Source organism: Myxine glutinosa, chromosome 5 (genome assembly GCF_964187855.1).
Source record: "Myxine glutinosa chromosome 5, kmMyxGlut1.1, whole genome shotgun sequence".
Classification (NCBI taxonomy): Eukaryota; Metazoa; Chordata; class Myxini; order Myxiniformes; family Myxinidae; genus Myxine; species Myxine glutinosa.
This window is the reverse complement of record NC_136265.1, coordinates 164,268,731-164,296,576: the sequence shown is the minus strand read 5'-3', so window position 1 is coordinate 164,296,576 and position 27,846 is coordinate 164,268,731. Positions and strand designations below refer to the sequence as shown.

The following is a 27,846-nucleotide window of genomic DNA, read 5'->3' as shown; positions in this document are numbered from 1 at the left end:
GTAAGTAGACACGCCCCTCCTTGCCACCAATTGTAAGTAGACACGCCCCTCCTTGCCACCAATTGTAAGTAGACACACCCCTCCTTGCCACCAATTTTAAATAGACACGCCTCCTCCCCACCAATTGTAAATAGACACGCCTCCTCCTCCCCACCAATTGTAAATAGACACGCCTCCTCCTCCCCACCAATTGTAAATAGACACGCCTCCTCCCCACCAAGTGTAAATAGACGCCCTCCTCCCCACCAAGTGTAAATAGACACCCCTCCCCACCAAGTGTAAATAGACGCCCCTCCCCACCAAGTGTAAATAGACGCCCTCCTCCCCACCAAGTGTAAATAGACGCCCCTCCCCACCAAGAGTAAATAAACGCCTCCTCCACCCCAACCAATTGCAAATAGACTCCCTCCTCCCCACCAAGTGTAAATAGACGCCCCCCCTTCCCCATCAAATGTAAATACTAAATAGACGCCCTCCCCACAAAGTGTAAATACACGCCCCACATCCCCACCAAGTGTAAATAGACGCCCTCCTCCCCACCAAGTGTAAATAGACGCCCCTCCCCACCAAGTGTAAATAGACGCCCCCCTCCCCACCAAGTGTAAATAGATGCCCCCCTCACCACCAAGTGTAAATGGACGCCCTCCTCCCCACCAAGTGTAAATAGACTCCCCCTCCCCACCAAGTGTAAATAGACGCCCCTCCCCACCAAGTGTAAATAGACGGCCCCCCTCACCACCAAGTGTAAATGGACGCCCTCCTCCCCACCAATTGTAAATAGAGTCCTCCTCCCCACCAAGTGTAAATAGACTCCCCCTCCCCACCAAGTGTAAATAGACGCCCCTCCCCACCAAGTGTAAATAGACGCCCTCCTCCCCACCAAGTGTAAATAGACACCCCTCCCCACCAAGTGTAAATAGACGCCCCTCCCCACCAAGTGTAAATAGACGCCCTCCTCCCCACCAAGTGTAAATAGACGCCCCTCCCCACCAAGAGTAAATAAACGCCTCCTCCACCCCAACCAATTGCAAATAGACTCCCTCCTCCCCACCAAGTGTAAATAGACGCCCCCCCTTCCCCATCAAATGTAAATACTAAATAGACGCCCTCCCCACAAAGTGTAAATACACGCCCCACATCCCCACCAAGTGTAAATAGACGCCCTCCTCCCCACCAAGTGTAAATAGACGCCCCTCCCCACCAAGTGTAAATAGACGCCCCCCTTCCAACCAAGTGCATATGGACGCCCCCCTCCCCACCAATTGTAAGTAGACACGCCCCTCCTTGCCACCAATTGTAAGTAGACACGCCCCTCCTTGCCACCAATTGTAAGTAGACACACCCCTCCTTGCCACCAATTTTAAATAGACACGCCTCCTCCCCACCAATTGTAAATAGACACGCCTCCTCCTCCCCACCAATTGTAAATAGACACGCCTCCTCCCCACCAAGTGTAAATAGACACGCCCCTTCCCGATCTACAATGTGTTGAAAATGTCTCCTTGTCAATTAATTTCCACTTTATTCCCCGACTTGGGATCAAACCAGAGTAAAATGAATAAAATCACCACCTGTATTGACGTCACGATACGAAAAAGCCATTGTGAGGAGAGACGTGCTGGTTGATCTGATTTATCCAGGTAATCAGGTCCGACGGGTCCAATAGGTTCAGCCAGGGTGGATAAACCCGCAAGCAGTCCACGTGACGTGAGGTAATTTCACCTGCCGAGTGCTGAGATCCGGGTCAGGCAATCGAACTAACTTTCATTAAAGTTAAAGAAGTTGTTTATTACCTTCGCTACCAAAGGTGGGTGGAGGTTATGTTTTCACCCCTGTCTGTCCGTTTGTTTGTGAACAAAATATCTCAAAAGGTTGTAGACGGATTCGGACGAAATTTGGCAGAGATGTGGCGTGTGTGACGAGGACGAAATGATTCGATTTTGGGGAAGATCTGAATATGAATTCGGATATGGGAATTATTTAATTTTTGACGAAATTTTGATTCTTCACCATTGAGTGATATGGCCAACCAGGCGGAGGTATGCTCTAGTGTAAATTTACCTCAATAAAAGGTATGCTCAAGAGGATTTACCGACTGAGTGCTGTTCTCGTTGTAATAATTTCATGTTACTGAACACACGTGACTAATTAGAAATGTTGACGCCTCAATTAATCTTCTTTGGGAACACACTCAAACCCAGTTATTGTGCCGTTTCTTTTGTTTGGCCCAAGTCTTTCACGAACAGGCTGACCAGGCCTGACGCTCGAATAAGTGGTCAGGCAAGGAATTTGTAATTTGTTCATGGAAGCCGGAATGCCGGCGATGGCTCGCCTACTCCTCACGAAGGACATGGGATCTTTAAGGTCCACCAGCGAGGACTTTGGGGGGGGGCATGGGAAGGGGGCGGTGGCAGAGGTATAAAACATATGGACACTGCCAGGACTTCCAAGAAAGAAGTTGGAATTTCAAACAAGTTGGATCTGGGGTGAATTAGCGGGGGTAGAAAAGATCAAGGTTTTGGATGGGGGAAGATAAGAGATGGTGGTGAACAGCTGTTTTAAAGACCTGGAGGGAGGAGTGGGATTGAAGGGAGTGAGGGAGTTTGTTCCAGAGGCGGGAGAAAAGAGGAATGAAAGAGTGAAGGTGAGCAGAGAGCCGAGATTTCGGCAGTTTAACCATCAGAGGGTTGCTGGCAGATCTTGTGCGACCTGTAGGAATATTTGGGGGACAGAGCACAGAGAGAGCTGGGGGTGCAAGGCCGGAGAGGAGTCGGTAGAAGACAGAAAGACCACCTACCTGCCTGCGGTGAGTGAGTGAAAGGCCCTCAGAGATAGCTTCATCGCGGGAGATTCCAATAATTCTGAAAGCTTTGGTTTCAACAGCGTGAAGCCGAGCTAGGTGTGAGGCAGGAGCACCGGCCCATAGGGGAGAACAGTATTCCATTGAGCTGCGGATGAAAGCCTTGTATGTGGTGAGGAGCTCAGGTGTGCCGAGGAAGGACTTCGCACGACGGAGGATGCCCAGTCGGCGACTGGCTTTGGAGGCCAGCTTGGAAATGTGGTTTTCCCAAGAAAGATCATGGCAGATAGTGAGACCCAAAATCTTGAGCGACAGAACTTCTTGGAGAGGATTGTTGAGAAAGTAGATGGGAGGGTTGTCCAGTCGATCTTTTCGGAGAGACATAGTAAGAGTGTGAGATTTGTCAGGATTGAAAGACATGTTCCACTTGTTTGACCAGTCTGTGATTTTGTCCAGGTCTTCAGAGAGTGAGGAGGCAGCAGACTGCCGATCTGAGGTAAGAGGAATGGAGCGGCAGAGAGTGGAGTCATCAGCAAAGAGATAGAGAGGATTTTCGAGAGAGTCAGAGAGATCATTGATGAAGACCAGAAAAAGCACGGGGCCCAGAACCCTGCCTTGGGGAACTCCAGCCTGAACAGGAAGAGGAGATGAGAGAAACCCATTCAGGGCCACACGTTGACGACGACGAGAGAGGAAGTCCGCCAGCCATGCGTGGAGATTTCCATGGATACCAAAGGAGGAGAGTTTGGTGAGCAGAGCGGGGTGCCAGACCGTGTCGAAGGCACGTGATATGTCGAGGGAGACAGCTCTAATTTCCTGTTTGGCATTGAGGACCTCCATCCATTGTTGAGACAGCAGAAGCAGCATGTCCAGAGTAGAGTGACCTGGTCTGAAACCAAATTGATGATCAGAGATCAAGCCATTGGAGAAGAGGAAAGATTTCATATCCGAAGCAATGATGGATTCCATGACTTTGCTGATAATTGGGAGAAGGCTGATTGGTCTGTAGTTGCTAGGATCTGTTTTTGCACCTTTTTTGTGCAAAGCGGTGATGTTGGCTGATTTCCAAGCAGATGGCAGTTGACCTTGAGCAAAAGAGAGGGTGAAGAGAACAGAGAGAGGGTGAGATAGAGCAGCAGAGCAGGATTTTAGGACCCGTGGGCTGATGCCGTCGGGTCCAGTTGCAGAATCAGAGACGAGGGTTGACAGAAACTTTTCCACCTTGTCAGGAGGAAAGGACACGGAGTCCAGGAGCAGCAGGGTGCGACTGGGTATGGTGGGTACAGAGAGGGATGGGTTTGGGACACAAGATTTAGAGGCAAACACAGAGTTGAGGCATTCAGCTTTTTCACGTGCGGAGTCAGCTGTGTAGCCATTTGAGGTAAGGGAGGGGATGGAGGGGGAACAAATACCAGAAACGGATTTGACCAGACGCCACCAGGATTTGGAAGAGGGAGACAGATAAGAGAGTTCGGTCTTGAGAATGGAGAGATATTGTTTCCTGGCTCTCCTGAGGGTGGACACACACTTGTTTCGGGCTTTGTGAAAGGAAATGAGATTTCCTTCCGTTGGATTTGCTTTCCAGGAGACGAAGGCAAGTTGTTTCTGGGCAACAGCCTCACCACAAGATTCCATGTACCATGGACGGGAGGAAGGGTGTGACAACTGAAGACGAGATGGGATAAATCTGTGCATGAGAGAGAGCAATTTACTTTGGAAGAATTCCCAGGATGAGTTGATGTCAGAGGTGGTAGAGATGGGAGACCAGTCCAGATGATTGATGGCTGCTTGAAGACCGTGCCAGTTGGTCTGAGTGAAATGCCAGACTCGTCGATGCTGAGTAGGCTCCCTGAGGATGGTCAGAGAGATGTCCACTTTAACAAGGACATGATAACACATGGACACAAGGACACAAGGACATGATTTGTTTGTGAAATAAATGTTAGCTCTTTCACGAGTGTTATGGGGTCCTCCCCTATTTACCTGGTCTCGGTGACCTCCGAACCTCGAGGGGAGCCCCGGCAGAAAAATATGTTATCCTTGGGGAAATCAATCAGATCATTAAGGAGGCCACACCAAGAGTTATGAACGAACAAGGATATTGTTACGGTCCGCGGTTAAGGATGTTGTTTGCCGAGCGAAGGCACCGCGACCTAACAGTTTTCCCCGATTCACCCGATTCACCCAGACGTTGGCCGTATCGCGCCACAGCTATTCAATATGGAAACCTCTAAAGCGACCGAATGTAAAGAGGAAGAAGAAGAAGACGTGCGGAGGAATAACAGGTTTTATTAATTATTTACACAAGCCAAAGCAAAGAGAGCAGTTGGTTTTATACAGAAAATGGAAGGAGCAGGCACACAGTGAAATCTTTAGCTTACCTATACAAGCTTAATTAATAAACCCCAGGACAACGTTAAAGACAGACGGACGATCACACTTACACGGGGAAATGCAGGCAGGAATGAATGGCTTGGAGATGGGTGGCTTTTAGAGGCACGGAAGGTTCAGCGGGTACTGGGCACGGTCGGGCCAGAAGGCACCGCCGTCAAGAAGCCGAGCTTTGGTCCCAAACTGCGCGGGCGAAGTTCCTTTCTCTGTACTGCTGCCTCGTGCGCTCCTTGCGTTGCCCCGGTCCACTTTTCCTGCAGCGCGGCACGTCTCACGGCGGCTCGGTCACACCTGCTCATCTCCAGCGCATCTCCTGGACCCATCTCCGTCAAAGCTCATCTCGTATCTGCTTGGGAGCATCCCGCGGCGGGTTATATAGGCCCCACCCTTCACCCTTTTCGAACCTTCCCCAAACGTTCTCTCTCCACCCTCTCAAGCCAAACCCCTTGTTCTGGGTTGGATGAGCGGGGCCGACATTTGAGTACTGAGTACGACAAAACTGACAAAACTGAGTACGACAAAACTGAGTACCCTCTATGACGAGGTGGAGACCCGCCTTTCTTCTTCGGCGTTACCTCGTGCGTAATGGAGTCAAATGCTGCAAAGTGGACGGCAGATGAAAATGCAGTAAAGTGCCTAAAGAGGCAATTGCAGCAAAGTGGCGAACCTGGCACTTGGAAGCTGCCATGGGGCATCAGAGGGCCTACTCTTATTTAATTCGGTGCAATGAAGAGTCAAACTAGTGGGAAACACATCCTTAGCCTACACAGAGAATAAGGGACGAACTATTTAAAAGGATATATCGTGTCCTGTGTGTAGGTTTATGGAATTAACTAAGAGGACGAGCTGCGACCATTCTTTACATTACGAGGGTCAGTTACACACAACAAAACCATACTTTTCACATTCGTTACACTTTCTCAAAATTGTTACACTTCTCAAATCCGTTACACTTCTCAAATTCGTTACAATATATTCACAATCCCAAACACATAAAGGGTGAAACGTTATGTTTGTGTGCTTCCCCTTCTCAATATACATCAATTCACAATTAAAATCACAATATTTAAGATGGTACCACCTTATATATCCCTCTAACCGAACTCACGGCACTTCCCCCCCAATGTCTCTGTACCCCTCCAAGGCGACGTCGAGTTGCTCCGGCGATCGTCGGATCAATGGCCGCTCAAAGTCAATTGAGGCTTGGACGAGTGAAACAACCCCGAGATCACGTGATCCAGTTCCCGCACAATGGCGGTGGTATGGGCGCTTTCCAAAGACGCTCCAAACGTGCACGTACACCGTGCAGCCGCAAACCGCACCGTCTCCTTCAACGGCAGCTGGCGCGCACACGCGTCCTCGGCAACCCGCCGAGGAAGGTGAAACCAGCAGACGCGGCAACCTTATTCTGCGAACGTCGCGCAACGCGCACGAGTCCCAATGGCGGCAGGCTTGTACTTGAGGCGAACTTATGCGACGAGGGTTCATCCGAATCCGACGTCGATCGGACACGCAGATGTGAACAGTCCCAGCGATCACAACGCTGAAGGCAGGACTTCCTTTATAGGCTCAAAAGTTCCCTTGCGACGTTCCTTCGACAATGCTCGCTACGGAGCTTCAACCACCACCTCTCCTTATGATCTCCTCCCACCTCCTTTTCTTCGCTCCACCTCTTCCGGTCTCGATCCGGATTTCCGGCCACATTTTACCAAGAGCGCTTTAAAATCTTTTACTCACAACAACCCTTTCCCTTAAGTCACAATAAGCATAATATCTAGAATGCTTCGAAACAGCAACAATGCTCATAACCACAATCATTAAGGCCGAGTCTGTAACACGAGCCTCGATTCAGTATACAAAAAAAAAAAAAAAAAAAAAATCTCTTATAGCACACAACATTGCATTTATTTGGTACGGCGAACTTTGCTGCAATGAAAGATACTTTTTTAAGAATGGCATTGTGAACTATCTTTGAAAGCCATAAACAATTTATTCACAGTAGTATTTCCAGGGATGTTTTTAGCGATCCAGTCCTTCAAAACATCCACTCCCCTCGTTATTTGCATGACAATTAGAGGCATTGTGCTGAAGAAGTTCAATATAGTTCAGAAGAAAAAGCAAACACAATGCAACAAACGGAGCATCACGGGCCTCGCTGAGCACCTCACACACAAAGGATCGAACAGTCATTGTGGTAACTGCGCATGCGCATAAAGTAAAAACTATCGATCCGATGACTTCCGGAGCGCGAAAGGAATTGTTTGTTGTTCTTCGGAAGGAATCGTCCGCTTTTCGAGCAAAAAAAAGACCGAAAAGACAATCGAAAAAAAAAAATCGGAATTCTACCAAAAGTGTTGCACGCGAGGGTGATAAACTAATAATTTTTTTAATGGGGCCTTATCTCAAGAAATGTATTTACCTCAACATTTATTTTTTTACCGAGGATTTACCTCAAGAAATGTATTTACCTCAACATTTATTTATTTACCGAGGATTTACCTCAACATTGATTTATTTACCGAGGATTTACCTCAATAAATGTATTTACCTCAACATTTATTTATTTTCCGAAGATTTACCTCAAGAAATGTATTTACCTCAACATTGATTGATTTACCTCAAGAAATGTATTTACCTCAACATTTATTTATTTACCGAGGATGTACCTCAACATTGATTTATTTACCGAGGATTTACCTCAAGAAATGTATTTACCTCAACATTGATTTATTTACCGAGGATTTACCTCAAGAAATGTATTTACCTCAACATTGATTTATTTACCTCAAGAAATGTATTTACCTCAACATTGATTTATTTACCTCAAGAAATGTATTTACCTCAACATTTATTTATTTACCGAGGATTTACCTCAACATTGATTTATTTACCGAGGATTTACCTCAATAAATGTATTTACCTCAACATTTATTTATTTTCCGAGGATTTACCTCAAAAAATGTATTTACCTCAACATTGATTTATTTACCTCAAGAAATGTATTTACCTCAACATTTATTTATTTACCGAGGATGTACCTCAACATTGATTTATTTACCGAGGATTTACCTCAAGAAATGTACTTACCTCAACATTTATTTATTTACCGAGGATTTACCTCAAGAAATGTATTTACCTCAACATTGATTTATTTGCCTCAAGAAATGTATTTACCTCAACATTGATTTATTTACCTCAGGAAATGTATTTACCTCAACATTTATTTATTTACCGAGGATTTACCTCAACATTGATTTATTTACCGAGGATTTACCTCAATAAATGTATTTACCTCAACATTTATTTATTTTCCGAGGATTTACCTCAACATTGCTTTATTTACTGAGGATTTACCTCAAGAAATGTATTTACCTCAACATTTATTTATTTACCGAGGATTTACCTCAAGAAATGTATTTACCTCAACATTGATTTATTTACCTTTACCATTGATTTGATTGAGGCTAACCCCCGCTCTAGCAGGGAAAATGGCCTTTAAAATGCATGTTGTTGTTGTTGTATTGATTTATTTACCTCAAGAAATGTATTTACCTCAACATTTATTTATTTACCGAGGATGTACCTCAACATTGATTTATTTACCGAGGATTTACCTCAAGAAATGTATTTACCTCAACATTTATTTATTTACCGAGGATTTACCTCAAGAAATGTATTTACCTCAACATTGATTTATTTACCTCAATAAATGTATTTACCTCAACATTAATTTATTTACCGAGGATGTACCTCAACATTGATTTATTTACCAAGGATTTACCCCAAGAAATGTATTTACCTCAACATTTATTTATTTACCGAGGATTTACCTCAAGAAATGTATTTACCTCAACATTTATTTATTTACCTTGACTACCTGATGGTGCGTAGGCGAGATAGGGGGCACCTTCGGGACACAAAGGTGATCCCGGGGGAGGAGGCTGTTTCACAGCACCACTTGGTTGTCTGCGACATAAGGGTGAAAGGTGCGAGGAGAGCTCGGCGGGTGAAGTACCAACCGAGAATGAAGGTGTGGAGGTTGAAAGAGGTGACAGTAAGGGAGGCATTAAAAGAGAGGCTGAGTAGGGTAGAGGATGATGTGGTTGAGCTTGAAAGTGGTTGGATGTCAATGAAAGATAGTCTGTTGGGAGCCGTTGGTGAGGTATGTGGATGGACAAAAGGACCACCGAGGCACTCGGAAACATGGTGGTGGGATGATGAAGTTGGAAAGAGGATTGACGAGAAGAGGAAGAAGTTCAAGGAGTGGCAGAAGGCGAAGGGTACGGGAGCAGAAACAGCAGAGCATGAAAGTTATAAGGCAGCCAGGAAGGCTGCAAAGAAAGAGGTAGCAAAGGCGCAGGAGGCATGTAGGAAAATGTTCGGAGAACGCTTGGATTCGGAAGAGGGTCAGAGAGCAGTATTCAGGATTGCAAAGCAGATAGCGAAAGAGAGGTGTGATGTGATGGGGGTGAGTTACTTGAAGGATGAAGTGGGACAAATCGTTGTGGACCCAGATGGAATTAAAGGAAGATGGAAGAGATATATGGAAATGCTGTTGAATGCAGATAATGAATGGGATGGCAACATGGCGAGTAACCCAGTTTTAGGACCGGCAGAGAAGATAACTGAGAAGGAAGTTGAGGAAGCGATAAAAGCAATGAAGAGTAGAAAAGCGGGAGGGCCGACGGGAGTTGTGGGAGATATGGTTGGGGGTTGGGGTGTGAAGAGAATGACAGAGATCTGTAATCTGGTGGTGAAAGAAGGCCGCATTCCAGTGGATTGGGAACTGAGTACCCTCGTCCCTCTACACAAGGGGAAAGGTGACCCTCTGGAGTGTGGCTCGTACCGAGCGATAAAGTTATTGGAGCATGGAATGAAGGTATTGGAAAGGGTGTTGGCGAGGAGGATAAGGAAGAAAGTGAAGATCGACGAAATGCAGTTTGGATTGATGCCAGGAAGAGGAACGACAGATGCGCTTTTTATTGTGAGGCAGTTGCAGGAGAAGTACATGGAGAAGAGGAAGAAGTTGTTTCTTGGGTTTGTTGATCTGGAGAAAGCATCCGATAGGGTTCCACACAAAGTATTGACATGGGCAATGAGGAAGTTAGGAGTGGAGGAATGGTTGATCAGAGTAGTGATGGCAATGTACAAAAGAGCGCGCACAGCTGTAAGGACGAAGGACGGGAACAGTGGTGAGTTTGAGGGGAGGGTGGGAGTGCATCAGGGGTCGGTACTAAGTCCACTACTATTTGTAGCTGTGATGGAGGTGCTGGCTCAGAACGTAAAGGAGGGTTTACCGTGGGAGTTGTGGTATGCAGATGATCTGGTGTTGATTACGGAAAGTATGGATGGACTGAAGGAAAAGATGAACAAGTGGAAGGAATGTATGGAGACAAAAGGTCTGAAGGTGAATATCGGAAAGACGAAGGTGATGGCAAGTGGTAAAGCATGTGGTGAGGTGGAAAGAACTGGGAAGTGGCCCTGTGCTGTGTGCAGGAAGGGTGTCGGAGTGAACTCCATTCAATGTACAATGTGCGCTGAGTGGGTTCATCAAAAATGTAGTGGTCTGAGAGGGTCATTAACCAGTGTGGCAGCTACATTCAAATGTAAGGTGTGCACAGAGGGAGCTGCAGATGGAGGAAATGTTGAGTTGGATCTTGGAGACGGCGTGAAGCTGGAAGGTGTGAAAACATTTTGCTACCTCGGAGACATGTTGAATGGAGAAGGTGGATCAGACTCGGCAACGTTTGCTAGAGTGAGATGTGCATGGAAGAAGTTTCGGGAACTGAGTGGCGTGCTGATGAGGAGGGGAGTGTCGTTGAAGCTGAATGGAAAGGTGTATGCTGCATGTGTGAGAAGTGTTATGATTTATGGGAGCGAGACATGGGTAATGAACGTAGAGCAGCAACGAAGGCTGGAAAGGGTGGAAATGCGAATGGTTCGATGGATGTGCGGAGTATCGTTGAGAGAGAGGAAGACAAATGATGAATTGCGAAAGATGATGGAAATATTGCCTGTGATTGATGCTGTGAAGAGAAACAGGTTGAGATGGTTTGGTCATGTGTTGAGGAAGTATGAAAGTGACTGGTTGAGAAGAGTGATGGAAATGAATGTAGAAGGAAGTAGAGGACGGGGAAGACCGAGAAAGACTTGGCTAAAGATGGTGGAAGAAGAAATGCGGGCAAGGGGGTTAACAAGGAGAGATGCAGAATAAGGGCAAGATGGAGAAGATTGTCATGGGGACCGCAAGGCTAACCCCCGCTCTGGCAGGGAAAATGGCCTTAAAATGCATGTTGTTGTTGTTGTATTTATTTATTTACCTCAAGAAATGTATTTACCTCAACATTTATTTATTTACCGAGGATTTACCTCAAGAAATGTATTTACCTCAACATTTATTTATCTACCGAGGATTTACCTCAACATTGATTTATTTACCGAGGATTTACCTCAAGAAATGTATTTACCTCAGCATTTATTTATTTACCGAGGATTTACCTCAACATTGATTTATTTACCGAGGATTTACCTCAAGAAATGTATTTACCTCAACATATATTTATTTACCAAGGATTTACCTCAACATTGATTTATTTACCTCAAGAAATGTATTTATCTCAACATTTATTGATTTACCGAGGATTTACCTCAACATTGATTTATTTACTGAGGATTTACCTCAAGAAATGTATTTACCTCAACATTTATTTATTTACCGAGGATTTACCTCAAGAAATGTATTTACCTCAACATTGATTTATTTACCGAGGATTTACCTCAAGAAATGTATTTGCCTCAACATTTATTTATTTACCGAGGATTTACCTCAACATTGATTTATTTACCGAGGATTTACCTCAAGAAATGTATTTACCTCAACATTTATTTATTTACCGAGGATTTACCTCAACATTTATTTATTTACCGAGGATTTACCTCAAGAAATGTATTTACGTCAACATTAATTTATTTACCGAGGATTTAACTCGGGAAATTGATGGATAGCGCCGGGTCCACACTTGGAAGGAGCCCATGACGACCAAAATATATATTTTTAATGTATACTGCGAATAATTTCGATAAAGAATACATCGGCCTATATAGAAATGAACGATACTTTAAAAAACGGAATGTAACCGAGGGGAGCTGTCGTCCTCCAGGATGCGTCCGTACCTCTTAGGAATTGTGCAAACCTATCTGCAGCACTCTGCTGGATGTTTTGGCTTTAAATTTAGAAGTCGATCAAATAAACCTGTATTGTTGTTCAAGACATTCTTCCAAAATACCAGATATGTTAAATATCACCAAACCCAATGATTTTTGTGAACAGCTCAGGAATGGCTGCGATGTGACTCACCCAGTTACCTTGTTTTGTTTTCATTGTGTCGATGTTAAACTGTGTGCGTGTGATGCTGAACAATCCTGTGTAATTTGCCTGCATTCGACAGACGGGAGGGAGGAGAATGTGACACGTCTTCGGTGGGGGAGGAGCAACGGGTAGAGAGTTCAGGGGGACACACTTCCATCTACAGGTGCTTGTCATGTGAACACCTGCCGCTGAGACGACCGGTCACCCGAACCCGAAGGGTACATGATCCATTTGTCGAAATGACTGCCGCGATGGAGGACCATGCGTCTTCCATTGAGGATCTTCATCAACCTTCAGGCGGTTGTCCAGATGATGCGGATGGGTTCCTTTGGGGACGGGAGTCACAGGATCAAATACCCATACGCTTCATGGCTCTACCTATGGTGGAAAAGCGTCAACTCAGGTATGGTGTGTAAATGCCGCCCGGCCCTTGGATACCTTCGGTACCACATGTTTACCCTACTTTATGATAAAACTACCTCGCTCCTTTATTGTTTCTGGTCAACAACTGTTTTGGCATTCTCCTCTTAGCTCATGAATCCTGGGATTCCAGGTTCAAATCCCGTATGCAGTATTACCTTGATTTGTCAATTGTCAACTTAACTGTCAAAATTGTCAAATTTAATTTGTTCTTTTGCTTAAAGAGGACCATGTAGAAACTGGAAGGGCACTCGTTAGAGCGCACACCTCCACCGGGCTGAACAGGTCACGTTTTGTATCCCACTGATTGGCCGGATCTGCATCCAGACCTGAACCAAAATCGAATCGGCTTGTTATTCTCACCCAACCAAGTCATCCACCTGGTTTTGTCATAATCTGTCCACAACTTTTTGACATATCGTGCAATTATATCGTTTTCGGTGGCAGAGGTAAAAATTTAAAATACAATCAAATACACGATACCTGAACGAAAAGGTTAAAGTTTCCCAGATTAATGTGAAGCTGTGAATGAATTCATGTAATTAATTAATTCATGATAAATTCATGATTATTAATGATTATTTCTCTTATCTTCCCCCATCCAAAACCTTGATCTTTTCTACCCCCGCTAATTCACCCCAGATCCACCTTGTTTGAAATTCCAACTTCTTTCCTGGAAGTCCTGGCAGTGTCCATATGTTTTATACCTCTCCCACCCCCCTTCCCATGCCTCCCCCCCCCCCAAAGCCCTCTCCCTCTCACAGATCTCTCGATGTCTCCATGTCTCTCGGTCCCTGCTCTCAAATGTTGTTCGTGTCCTTCCCCCTCTCTCCCCATCTTGTCTACCGCTCCCGATGTTATATGTTTTATGTGTCGGTTTGTCTTTCTGTGTGATTAATGTTCGCTCTTTCACGAGCCTCGATCTTGTATAAAAAAAAAAAAAAAAAAAAAAAAAAAATTTAATTAAGTAATTGAAATTGATTAATTAATTAATTAATTAATGATCATGATGATTAATTCATGTGATTAATCATTCATGTCAATTAATTAATGTCAAGCTGGTTGTATGAAAATATTAATTTGGAAAAACTGTCCATTGTGCTCTTTAAGTAGAAAGAAACACTGATTGATTTATTGGAATTACCACTTTTGATTACAGGCCAAGGCTTGTCCTGGAACCCACAACCTGAGGAATAATAAAGTGTAAGACGCTTCGCACTACCCTAAAGTTATTAGATGTGGGTGACGCTTCTCAAATACAAAGGATAAAGTGCAAGAGGAACCGTCGCCAATGAATGGGAACGTAAAGTACTGTACGTACAAATCCGCACCACACACGGTGGCGTAACGTTGGTAGGGTCTGGGGGGGGATCAGAGGTTCGAACTCCGGTCGGGTCGTAGCAAAGACTTGAAAATGGCACGTGCTGTTTCCTTGCTTGATGTTCAGCATTAAAAAAGGGATAGAGCACGGAAACACAGCCATAGGTTGGTATCCATTGCACAACTTTGATTTCAAGGGGACTCATTACCTCCACCACCAAAGATGGATGGAGGTTATGTTTTGACCCCTGTCTGTCTGTGTTTGTCCATTTGTTTGTCCGTTTGTGAACAAAATATGTCAAAAAGTTGTGGACGTATTCGGACGAAATCTGGTAGACAAGGGCGAAATGATTAGATTTTGGTGAAGATCCGGATTCGGATCCGGCCACTAGAATTTTTTAAGTGATCTTCACCATTGGGAGATCGGGCCAAAAACGATACGTAGCAGGATATCTCAAAAAGTTGTGGACAGATTTAGATGAAACTTGGTGGACAGCTTGGGTGTCTGACAAGGACGATTGGATTCGATTTTGGTGAAGATCTGATTCTGGATTCGGATATGACAATTATTTAATTTCTAAAGTGATTCGTCACCATTTGGAGATAGGACCAAAAACGATATATAGCAGGATATCTCAAAGTTATGGATGGATTTGGACGAAACTTGGTGGACAGGTTGTGCGTGTGACAAGGAAGAATCGATTCGATTTTGGTGAAGATCCAGATCCAGATCCAGATCCAGATAGTATAATTTTTTAAGTGATTCCTCACCATTGAGTGATATGGCCAACCAGGTGCTCTCTACTGAGTGCCATTCTAGTTAATAATACTTTTATCATTTGACAAAATGTTTTGTCATAAAAGGAATTCTTATTTTATTTTTATTTTTTAATGATAAAAGTATTTCAGACATGAGTTATCCATTCACAGGATGTTTTGTACTCTCCGAGCTTCCATGCAGTAATTACCCAGTACTCCTTGAAATTGGAAATGATCAACCGGCACTCCAGCATGAGTACTTGAGGAAAGGTGCCCCATAAATGCAAAGACAGGAAGTGATGCACGATATGGATGCAAATCTCCTCTTTCCGCCTCGAAATGTCGTTGAACCGGTTCGAAAGGTTTCGTCTTGTTTGTGCCGAAGGAACATTTTTCTTTGTTTTGTGTGATGTGTGAGTTTGAATCAAATTGATTGAGACCCACTGAGACTTCACGGAGATGTCAGAGATGTTATTGAATGAATAGGTTGGAGATTTTTGTATTTGGTGTTGCAGATGCGCTTTCTTGGCACAGGTTATGCCGAGTGGTTTGCCATCGTCGTCCCAGCACTTAGACAGGGCAAATTTTTTTTGTGATGCCAGTTATAACTCGCCTGCTCTTCGTGAAGGACACCGTGGAATCTTTTACGTCCATCAACTAATGCCGACAGGAGGGATGGCGCACACTCGGTGATGAATTGCCCTCCCTGTTGAAACACCAGGGTGGGAGTTTATAGCTGGGTCAAGATTCAAACCCAGGCTAGACACCTCTGAGCTATCCTGCCGGCCCAGGATGGCATCCAGGTAAACGTACTAGCCTCTGTCCTGTCTAGTCTGGCTTTGAATCCCGAACCAGCTATAAACGTCCACCCTGTGGCTTGTTTATAGTTACCAAGTGCTTGCTTGAGTGTGTAAGCCACTTGGCGAGTGCTCTACAAGATACTTGGTAACTGAAGACACCCCTGGTGTTTTGCATGCAAGGCGATGCATCATTGTGTATGCCGTCCCTTGGATGGATGTTAAGCCAGATGTCTCACCTACCAGCACTGGTTGTTGGAGGTTAAAGATCCCATGGTATGTCTTGTAAAGAGGTGGCGTGAAAAAAAAATACAAAGTATTGCCCAAATTGCTTTCAGTTAACCATCTTATGACGGAGTGGCCACCCATCAAGGATTGATTCTATCCATCAAACGTTTCTGGACTAGTCTATGCATGGGCCTTCATTAATTAATTATATATACCTATATATTGAATAACAAGACTCTGTGTGTGGCGTAATGGTTTGAGCATCCGCTCAGAGTCTGGGAGGTCAGTGGTTATCACCCCGGTTTAGTCGTACTGTACCAAAGACATTAAAAATGGTATCACACTTCCTTGCATTCCTTGCATCACACTCAACGTTTATAAAGATAGGGCACAAACAACGCTGAAAAGGCAATCACAAACCACCCAATATAACAATTGCCAATAAACTGCTAAATGGTAGTACCGATGTTCTGTAAAGAGTATGGTACGTATATCAAAATAAACTAGAACAATGCGACTGTGTCGCCAATATGCCTCCGCATAGTCCCACAACGGGTAGATGCCATCACTCTGCATATGTATGCGTAGGGGATCGCGTTTGTGAAGTTTCGTGTTGATCGGATAGGTTCGTTTTTCTATACAAGATGGCTGCCAAACCATGTGACCTATGACATCATCATTTTCAAACTATATGCAACAGTGATGATAGATGATATTTGTAAAATTTCGCATCGATAGGGTGAGCAGTTTCAGAGATATAATTATTTAATATTTTCCTTCAATCCAATATGGCTGCCAAACCATGTGACCTATGATATCATAAATTTAATTTTTCAATACAAATGGGTCATAGATCATGTGCATGCAATTTCACATTTTTAGGATAAGGAATTTGATTAAAACATTTTTGGCTGGTGTACCACATCACATATGATGTCATCATTATCAAGCTTTTGTTCCCCATTGCGAGTACTGGACAATTTGCCAAGTTTCAAATTTTTCCATTCAGCGGTTTCCGAGAAATATTTTTTAATTTTTGGCTTTTAATCCAAGATGGCTGCCATACCACATGACCTATGACGTTACAATTATCATAAAAACATTTTCCATGGGTGTCACTCCTACCCTGAAAGTTTCGTCTCGATTGAACATATTGTTGCTGAGAAAAACGAGGCTTAGCCTGTATGGACGGACGGACGGACGGACGGACGGACAACCCGAAAACATAATGCCTCCGACAACTTTGTCGGTGGAGGCATAAGAATTGAATAAACAATTAAAGATGCTGCCATTTGTTAGAGTATTGAGTACTGCTCCAGTGTGCGTGCTCAATCAACATTGGTTGTGACAATGTCACCTTCAAACCTCCAGGCATTGTGACCTACTGTCCTACCTTTTGAGCAGTACGTCGGTGCTGATAGGATGGCATAGCCCTATAGGTATGCACATTCGTCTCTAAGCTGTCTAGCCTGGGTTTCAATCCTGACCCGGTTATAAACTGCCATCCTGGTGTTCTACAGGTAAGGTGATTCATCAATTCATACTCAGCCAATGATGTGCCCCACAGCCTTGCTCTGCATACAAACGAAGAAGAAGCAGAGTACTTCATTCTGGAGCAGAATAGTGTGTTGTTACCATGTTATGGACAGTAAAATGTCTGCCTTGCTAATGTGGGACAACATTGTGTGCAGACAGTCTGAAAGCCACCCTGCTGGGACGTGGGACCTGTGGAAACCTCAACGTAACTATCTACGAAACCTGGGTATCAATGTCAAAAATACCTTGGTCTACACTCAGCTATGGAGAGGAAGTCTCACTGTGATCGCTGGTATGCACTTTTTATTATTCCACATTGTTGTATACCGTAAGAATAACAGCAATGCAATTAATGGCATTGATTGTCTTTCTGTCTTTCTGTCTTTCTGTCTTTCTTTTGCCAAGAGTCTTTGTCAATGCCAAGAGCCAATGCCATTAATGCCAATGTCAATGTCAAGAGTCTTTGCCAAAGTCTTTTGCCAATGCCAAGTCTTTCCGTCTTCCACCGACTCCTCTCCGGCCTTGCTCCTCCAGCCTCCTGGCTCTGTCCCCCAAATATTCCTACAGGTCGCACAAGATCTGCCTGCAACCCTCTTATGGTTAAACTGCCAAAATCAAGACTCTCTGCTCACCTTCACTCTTTCATTCCTCTTTTCTCCCGCCTCTGGAACAAACTCCCTCACTCCCTTCAATCCCACTCCACCCTCCAGGTCTTTAAAACAGCTGTTCACCACCATCTCTTATCTTCCCCCATCCAAAACCTTGATCTTTTCTACCCCCGCTAATTCACCTCAGATCCACCTTGTTTGAAATTCCAACTTCTTTCCTGGAAGTCCTGGCAGTGTCCATATGTTTTATACCTCTCCCACCCCCCCCCCCCTTCCCATGCCTCCCCCCCCCAAAGCCCTCTCCCTCCCACAGATCTCTCGATGTCTCCATGTCTCTCGGTCCCTGCTCTCAAATGTTGTGTTTGTGTCCTTCCCCCTCTCTCCCCATCTTGTCTACCGCTCCCGATGTTATTTGTTTTGTGTGTCTGTTTGTCTTTCTGTGTGATTAATGTTCGCTCTTTCACGAGCCTCGATCTTGTATACAAAAAAAAAAAAAAAAAAAAAAAAAAGGCAGCAAATCTGATCGCTGTTTATACCATGACCTGAGATGTTTTGAATGTGTTTTTTTCAATAACGAGGAGAAAAATAGAAAAGCCATGAAAATGTGAACGGATCAAGATCCTTGGTGTGTTTGCAGGCCGTTTTGGCTCCGGTATCCAATCGTACTTCTCTTTCCTGAGATTCTTGGTCGTTCTCAACCTGCTGGTCTTCATGCTGTGCTTCTGTTTCATCTCGGTGCCAACCATCATCTGGCAATACTTGGGAAACTCGACACAAATGCAAGCACCTCCTAGTGGGTACCCACGCCATTTACCGCAAAATCACCCTGTGTACGGCGACTAGGCCCGGGTGGCCATTGTTGTATAAACCAGAATGTGACTTTCCTGCCTCTAATAGAGGAAGATATTTCAACGCCATTTTGGTCCGTGATTGAGCCAATGATCATTTGGGGAGGGGTGGGTTTAAGAAGGCTGTCTGCCCAAGTGTTGGTGGATCAGCGATTGATCCGCTGTCTCCATGGATAAAGTGACTTTTTTGTGTTTTGCACCTGATGTACAGATATGACTGGGTGTCTGGCGTACGATCCCTTACAGAAAGGTCTGGTCCAATTCTACGAATACATCCTGGATGTACTCTCTGGCACCGTAGGTTCAACTCCTTAAATCACTGTGGGCTGTCAATCACCCTCACCACCACGTGACAACCTCATACCCTCAGCATGCCAATCATGTATACTCTCACCGTGTCCATCACTACAATGTGCATAGCGTGTTATATCCCATGTCATTTAACACGCATATTCGATTTCTCGCGCCTGGTCCAAACATGTAGTAAGCATGTTCTTTGTGTTTCTCCGAAGTGCAAGCTGTGTGTTTTATTGATCGTACTGCATGTTACACGTGTGTCTAGGGTATCCTTGAGTACACTTACCTCTTCTACGGATATTACAATCTTGGGGTGGAGCAAGTGGTGGAAGAAAAAGCATCTTATCAACTACCTTTGGCATACCTGCTGTGCATGCTGTTCTGCCAATTACTCTGTCTGATCTTCGTGTTCCGGAAGTAAGGGATGCGTGTAGTTACAAACGTTAGTTTTCTTTCGCTGCTGTAATCGACGTTCGCTCCATTTCCGACTTGATGTTAAACGTCCATGGCTGCATATTCTTCATCGGAAGATTTTGTACTAAAATATTTTCCCCCAGTTCAGGAATGCATTGTCCTTATTACGGAAAAAAAAATCACATTAAAAATGCTCTAACCTTATTTCATCTTAAATTGCTTGTTGGTTACCTTCGCCACCGAAGGTGTTTTCACTCCTGTCTGTCTGTCAGTCTGTCTGTCTGTGAGCAGTATATCTCAAAACATTGTGGACGGATTTGTGGGACAACACAATCTCATGGGTTTTTTTTTTTTTTAAATAGTAAGCTCAACTTTAACAATTTATACTCTTTTCCCCTCCCCACCTTTCCACTCCCAATTTCTACTCTTTCCCCCTCCCCCTTCCACTCCCAATTTATACTCTTTTCCCCTCCCCCCTTTCCACTCCCAATTTCTACTCTTTTCCCCTCCCCACCTTTCCACTCCCAATTTCTACTCGTCCCCACCCCCCTTTCCACTCCCAATTTCTACTCTCCCCCCTTTCCACTCCCAATTTCTACTTTTCCCCTCCCCCCTTTCCACTCCCAATTTCTACTCTTCCCCCCCCCTTTCCACTCCCAATTTCTATTCTTTTCCCCTCCCCCCTTTCCACTCCCAATTTCTACCCCCCCTTTACACTCCCAATTTCTACTTTTCCCCTCCCCCTTTCCACTCCCAATTTATACTATTTTCCCCCCTCCCCCTTCCACTCCCAATTTATACTCTTCTCCCCCTCCCCCCTCCCACTCCCAATTTCTACTCTTTTCCCCTCCCCCTTTCCACTCCCAATTTCTACTCTTTTCCCCCTCACCCCCTTCCACTCCCAATTTATACTCTTTCCCCCTCCCCCCTTTCCACTCCCAATTTCTACTCTCCCACCCTTTCCACTCCCAATTTCTACTCTTTTTCCCCCTCCCCCGTTCCACTCCCAATTTCTACTCTTTCCCCCCTCCCTCTCCTTCCACTCCCAATCTCTACTCTTTTCTCCCACCCCTTGCACTCCCAATTTCTACTCTTTCCCCCCTCCCCCTTCCACTCCCAATTTCTACTCTTTCCCCCCTCCCCACTTCCACTCCCAATTTCTACTCTTTTTCACTCCCAATTTCTACTCTTTCCCCCCTCCCCACTTCCACTCCCAATTTCTACTCTTTTTCACTCCCAATTTCTACTCTTTCCCCCCCTCCCCCTTCCACTCCCAATTTCTACTCTTTCCCCCCTCCCCACTTCCACTCCCAATTTCTACTCTCCCCCCCTTCCACTCCCAATTTCTACTCTTTTCCCCATCCCCCCTTCCACTCCCAATTTCTACTCTTTTTCACTCCCAATTTCTACTCTTTTCCCCCTCCCCCTTCCACTCCCAATTTCTACTCTTTTTCACTCCCAATTTCTACTCTTCCCCCCCCTCCCCCTTCCACTCCCAATTTATACTCTTTCCCCCCTCCCCACTTCCACTCCCAATTTCTACTCTCCCCCCCCCCTTCCACTCCCAATTTCTACTCTTTTCCCCATCCCCCCTTCCACTCCCAATTTCTACTCTTTTTCACTCCCAATCTCTACTCTTTCCCCCCTCCCCCTTCCACTCCCAATTTCTACTCTTTCCCCCCTCCCCACTTCCACTCCCAATTTCTACTCTTTCCCCCCTCCCTCTCCTTCCACTCCCAATCTCTACTCTTTTCCCCTCCCCCTTCCACTCCCAATTTCTACTCTTTTCCCCTCCCCCTTCCACTCCCAATTTCTACTTCCCCCCCTTTTCCACTCCCAATTTATACTCTTTTCCCCTCCCCTTTCCACTCCCAATTTCTACTCTTTTCCCCTTCCCCCTTCCACTCCCAATTTCTACTCTCCCCCCCTTCCACTCCCAATTTCTACTCTTTTCCCCATCCCCCCTTCCACTCCCAATTTCTACTCTTTTCCCCTCCCCCTTCCACTCCCAATTTCTACTCTTTTTCACTCCCAATTTATACTCTTTTCCCCTCCCCCTTCCACTCCCAATTTCTACTCTTTTTCCCCTCCCCCTTCCACTCCAAATTTCTACTTCCCCCCCATTTCCACTCCCAATTTATACTCTTTTCGCCTCCCCCTTCCACTCCCAATTTCTACTCTTTTCCCCTTCCCCCTTCCACTCCCAATTTCTACTCCCCCCTTCCACTCCCAATTTCTACTCTTTTCCCCATCCCCCCTTCCACTCCCAATTTCTACTCTTTTTCACTCCCAATTTCTACTCTTTTCCCCCTCCCATCTTCCACTCCCACTTTCCATTTCACTCGTCTCTTCAGCTCTGTGGAGGGCTTTAAGCAACGGCTGATACAGGCGGAAGACTCTGAACTGCACTATAGCAGGAAGGCTTTCTGCGGCTGGGACTTCAACCTCGGTGATAAGAAAGCAGCGAATCTCAAGCAGAGCGGCATGTACTATGAATTTGTGGTGAGTGACGTCGCAGCACGTGAACCTCACAACATTTCGCTCACTTTTGTTTTGCCATCTTTTTCCCGTTTGCTCCTCCATGGTGAAAGCTCATATCCTCCACAACATCACAGACAGACTTGGAGGAGGACAGGAGTAAGTTACAGGCAGCGGAGCGGACAACCAGGCAGCGTTTTTGCATCGTCTTCATCCGTTTAATGGTGAACATCATCGTGCTGGCGCTTCTATGTGCTGCGGTTGCCCTGGTTTATTATGCCACCACATACTCACAGGAATACATATCAGGAGTGAGTTTCATCGCATTGCCTTTTTCAAATAACTCTTCATTCTCAACTTCCTTGAGCTCTCATGGTTTTTAGAATTCAACGAAAAAGCATTTTTATGTTGATCTCGGCCTCATTGTGAAGCTCTTACAGACTCGATTCGTGCAGGATTAAGACTTTAGTAGTAGACTTCATTCCTCTTTTCTCCCGCCTCTGGAACAAACTCCCTCACTCTCTTCAATCCCACTGCACCCTCCAGGTCTTTAAAACAGCTGTTCACCACCATCTCTTATCTTCTCCCATCCAAAACCTTGATCTTTTCTACCCCCGCTAATTTCGGTCCCCTTGTGTTTTATACCTCTCCCCCCCGCCCTCCCCCTCCCACGCCTCCTGCCCCCAAGTCCTCTCCCTCCCACACTTCTCCCTGCTCTCAAATGTTGTGGTTGTGTGCTTCCCCTTCTCTCCCCATCTTGTCTTCCGCTCCCTCTTTTTGTGTGTTTTGTTTGTCTGGTTGATTTGTTTGTGAAATAAATGTTAGCTCTTTCACGAGCCTCGATTCAGTATACAAACAAACAAACAAACAAACAAAAAAAAACAAAAAAAAACACCGGTGTAGTTTCATCTGGACTGGCATTGAACCCATTGCTTCGCTGACTGTAGTTGAACAACATAACTTGTGTATGTTACAGTACAGTAAGTAATACAGTTTATTGACGGTCAATATTTGCATTTTCTTTATTCCAGAAACATTTTGTTTACTGCTAACAATCTCTCGTTAATTTTAGTAACACGGACACCTATTCGCCAAAAAAACGATATTATGAACTAGTGTAATGTTGCCAGGGATCAGATGTCACGTCGTTCTATTTTTCCAAGTTGCAAAATGGAATTCCCATCGAGTTATGAATATTACACCCGCCGTGGAGGCCTAGCTTAGCTCTAGACGTAACTCAGTAATATCGTCCCAGCGGAAAGAGTGACAGACAGAGGGAAGGACGGACAAAAATATCTGGCGACTTTAATATATAGATTACCAGGACATTGGTAAAAAAATAGACAAATACAGAGTATATGGGATCTGAAATGGGAACACGAAATATATTAACAGTTGTCTTGTTATTTCACTTTCCTCCAAAATCCACAGTCAACAATACTTCCAGACGTGAATAAATTGGGTCTCGAGTTCCTGCAGGACTTCATTATACAATATCTTCCCTCCATTGCCATCGGCGGACTCAACTTCTTGCTGCCCTTGTTCTTCAACTCCATCATGGTCGTGGAGCGGTACACTCCCTCCACGACGATCAGCGTCATGCTGATCAGGTAAATGTTTCACATGTTTAGGTTAAGTAAGAATGAAAGATTGTAAGGTGGTTTTATTTATTTATTAAATAAATAAATATTCACCCCCCCCCCCCCCCCCACCCCTCTTTCCACTATCGTGGTCAATGAAGTCTATGCTTCTCACAATAACAAACCATGCAATGTTGCTCAATCCCAAAAGGAAAAGCCAACACCATGAAGATCAAAAAACAAGTACTGGGTGCACAACTTTTTAGTCTGACGCAAATCTGCCCAGCGTTGTTCCATAGCGGGCATTCAGACAAAGAACAATGGCCAAACCTTTGTTTAACTTTTCCATTGTTACAAATAGATGCTTATGGCAGCTGAAATGGTTATTGATGTAGCCCAGGAAGATGTGTGGAACTGTTAATGGCTTACCATGAACAACTAGACCGGCACACAGTGGAGAGCATACCTCCCGCCAGGCTGAACGGTTTACGTTTTGTTCCACACTGATGGGCCGGATCTGGATTCGGACCTGAACCAAAAAAAGCATGAAAAAAAATCACTTGTTATTGTCCCCTGACCAACTCCTCCACCTAGTTTTGTCAAACGCCGCCCACAACCTTTTGAAATGTCATGCTATCTATCATTTTTAGCCTGATCACTTAATGGTGAATAATCACTTGAACATTAAAAAATTATCTGATGCGGATTCAGATGTTCACCAAAATCGAATCAATTCTTCCTCGTCACACACTAAACTCTTCCATCAAGTTCCGTCTGAATCCGCCCATAACTTTTTGAGATATCGTGCTATGATTCGGTTTTAGCCGTATCACTCGATGGTGAAGAATCGCTCAATAAAAAAATTCCCTGATCCGCATCCGAATTCGAATCTTTACCAAACTTAAATCAATTCTTCTTTGTCACACATCCAACCTGTCAACCAAGTTCCGTCCAAATCTGTCCGCAACTTTTTGAGATATTGTGCTATATATGGTTTTTTGCCCAATAAATGGTGAAGAATCACTTTAATAAAATTCACGGATTTAGATCCGGATCCGGATCCTCGCCAAAATGTAATCATTTCGTCCGTGTCACATACACTACATCTCCACCAAATTCCGTTTGAATCCGTCCACAGCTTTGAGATGTCTTACTCACAAACAGACAGACAGACAGACAAACAAACAGACAGGGGTGAAAACATAACCTCCATTCACCTTCAGTGGTGGAGGTAACACACCTCAAACAAATGAAAAAGGGCATTTGGCCCATCATGCATTGGTCACTATATATATATATAGTTGCGGACGCGGTTAAAGATGTTATTTTACCGAGCGGTTGGTATTGCCGCGACCGAACAGTTATTCCCCGGTTAGAACCCGATTCCACCCAAACGTTGGCCGGATCGCACCGCGGCTGCTCAATGAGGGAAAAGGCTAAAACGACGAATGCAAAGAGGAAGACGAAGGCAAAGAAAGGTTTGGAAATACTACTAAATTTATTTACTATTTACACACATAAGCAAAAAGAAAGCAGTCACGTTTATTTACAAGACATAAGACGCAGGTGACAGTGCAAATACTAGCTTACCTACAGTCTTAATTAACCCAGGACAGAACAAACAAAAGACAGACTCACGCGGGGAATGATGACAGGAATCGCAGGAGGTGGATGGCTGGAGGTGAACGCTTGGTGGAGCCAACGCAGAGCTTGGTGGAGCTTTGGTGTAGGTGAACGCTTGGTGGAGCCAACGCGGAGCTTGGTGGAGCCTTGGTGGAGGTGAACGCTTGGTGGAGCCAACGCGGAGCTTGGTGGAGCCTTGGTGGAGGTGAACGCTTGGTGGAGCCAACGCGGAGCTTGGTGGAGCCTTGGTGGAGGTGAACGCTTGGTGGAGCCAACGCGGAGCTTGGTGGAGCCTTGGTGGAGGTGAACGCTTGGTGGAGCCAACGCGGAGCTTGGTGGAGCCTTGGTGGAGGTGAACGCTTGGTGGAGCCAACGCGGCTGGTGGGGGGTTGGTGTGACGGGTTCTCTCTCCTTCCCTCACAAGCTTCAGGACCCTTTCTCTCTCTTTCTTAGTCCCACCCAGTCCAACAACTTCCTCTCTTGCTTAGTCCAACTCAAGGCCTTTCTGTCTTCTGATCTCCTCCCTCCTCGACTCTCTCCGGGGGCCTCTGCCTCGGGTTATATAAGCCCCACCCTTGACCCTTTGCGAACCTCCCCAAAACGTTCTCTCTCCGCCCTCTAAAGCCAACCCCTCGTTCTGGGTTGGTCGGCAAGGGCTGGTTCACTCCTCCCCTCTATGACAAGGTGGGGACCCGCCTTTCTTCCCCAACCCTGCCTCGTGGTCAATGGCGGATGAAGGGAAAACCGCCCAAAATGCAGTTGGCAATTGACGAAAAGGGGGAACGAAGGTTTTGGGAATGGGAATGAAGGGAATCTATCTCTTTCACTTGGTGCAATGGAGTACTTCTATTAATGGGAGACACAGCCTTACCCTAAAACACAGAATAAGATATAACTATCGAACAGGGGTATTCTATGATTGGCTGACGTGTATGCTTGTGGACTAATTATGGGATGCCCTTTTGACCTTTACACAGCTCCGGAGGCAGGAGGCGCAGACTCAAGCAATATTCATCACCAATTTACCACAATACAACACTATCAAAAAAATACAGTCCTCATATCTGCAACACTGCACCATCCTCCTCTTAGGCACGTCCCGGGCCTACAACTTTTTATTTAGTGTGACACGTAGGTGTAGTTCCCTCTACTTTTAACCTGACCATGAGTGCGACAGTTTTTAAAACATAAATAAATGTGTCCCGCTGCTCCATTGCACCCTGCCTAACAGACTTACGCCCACAGTTAACCGAATTGCGGAATGGTCTTCAAACTACACACTGATGGTGGGGAGCATTATTTACAATGACTCTGCTTTTATTTACAACACTAACCCAGGACCTGTAATTGTTCTTTCTGGGGGGGAGACAGTCTGCTCTGCATCAATGCACCATTAAAGCACCCAAAAACGCACCAATACACACCCAAGCACCAATCGGTGCAGTCACCATTGTTCAAGAAAATAAAACCAACAACCCCTAACCCTGCAGGTGATCTCTTGCTCTTCGGCTCCCTCTGCTGGTTATTATTATTTGTTCTTCCAGATGTTGTCTTTCTTTCATGTTCTTACTGGCGGCCTATTTGTATTAAAACTTGCACCCAATGTGTCCTTTTTATTTTATTTTATTTATGGCCTACAAGGCCGACTAGTGTGGTTCACCTGTGGGGCATCGGTGCCCTGTGGCCAAGGTCCGCCAGCAAGATTTCGGGCCCTCATGGCCGGTTCCAGCAGAGGGGCCATGCCCCAACCCATGGGGTCCATACGTGGTGCTCGGCCACAGGCATGTGGTCCATAATGTGGTGCATCGATGCAGACAGCTGGTTCTGGGAATTCCGGGCGCACAATGGCCGACTCACGCACGCTCCCCTCGGCGCCCAATGGCGCACAGGTCATGTGGGAGACAAAATAGACAAATGAGCGAGGGGTAAGGTCACAAGGGTACACATCAATAAGGCAATGCAAGGTGAAATGCGTACGGAGAGCAAAGTGAGAAAGCTCGTCCCTACCGTACGTCACCCCCCTGTCACCTACACTACCCTTGCCCTTACCCCATATGTACAAAATCTACACATTACCAATCCGTCGCTACTGTCACATCTCCCCATATTTCCTCTATACCAAATTCGTCACCACAATCCCTCTAACCAAAATTTGCCATCACCCAAGTCATCATCAATCCTCATAAGGAGGAAGAGATGGAACATCAAGCACAATGTCACACCCACGTCATGATGCGTCTCACATTCCAAACATTTGCACAGTAAAAAATAATCAAAACATGGCATGGTGTGGAGTACCTGTCACTTCAGGTGAGTGGATGCAGATGGTGCGAGGAGACTTCCTAATCCTAACTATCCTCTAAATGACATTAACACAC

The 27,846-nt window shown here is 45.2% G+C and overlaps 1 protein-coding gene across 3 annotated transcripts in view; it reads left to right on the top strand.

The window, feature by feature from the left end:
- Nucleotides 1–27,846, top strand: part of LOC137426817 (transmembrane channel-like protein 7) — a 52,707-nt gene that overhangs the window by 3,239 nt on the left and 21,622 nt on the right. For 2 of the 3 annotated variants that reach the window (XR_013623612.1, XM_068115743.2), the window contains exons 1-9: nt 1,692–1,807; nt 12,640–12,963; nt 17,776–17,912; nt 18,866–19,021; nt 19,288–19,373; nt 19,639–19,790; nt 22,142–22,289; nt 22,403–22,576; nt 23,697–23,875. Coding sequence is in view for 2 of the 3 variants with exons in the window: in XM_068115743.2 (XP_067971844.2) it covers nt 12,800–12,963; nt 17,776–17,912; nt 18,866–19,021; nt 19,288–19,373; nt 19,639–19,790; nt 22,142–22,289; nt 22,403–22,576; nt 23,697–23,875 (1,196 nt within the window). In the remaining variant the exon portion in view is untranslated. Of the gene's footprint in view, nt 1–1,691; nt 1,808–12,639; nt 12,964–17,775; nt 17,913–18,865; nt 19,022–19,287; nt 19,374–19,638; nt 19,791–22,141; nt 22,290–22,402; nt 22,577–23,696; nt 23,876–27,846 lie in introns of those variants that run through there. The other variant, XM_068115742.2, reaches the window with a different exon arrangement.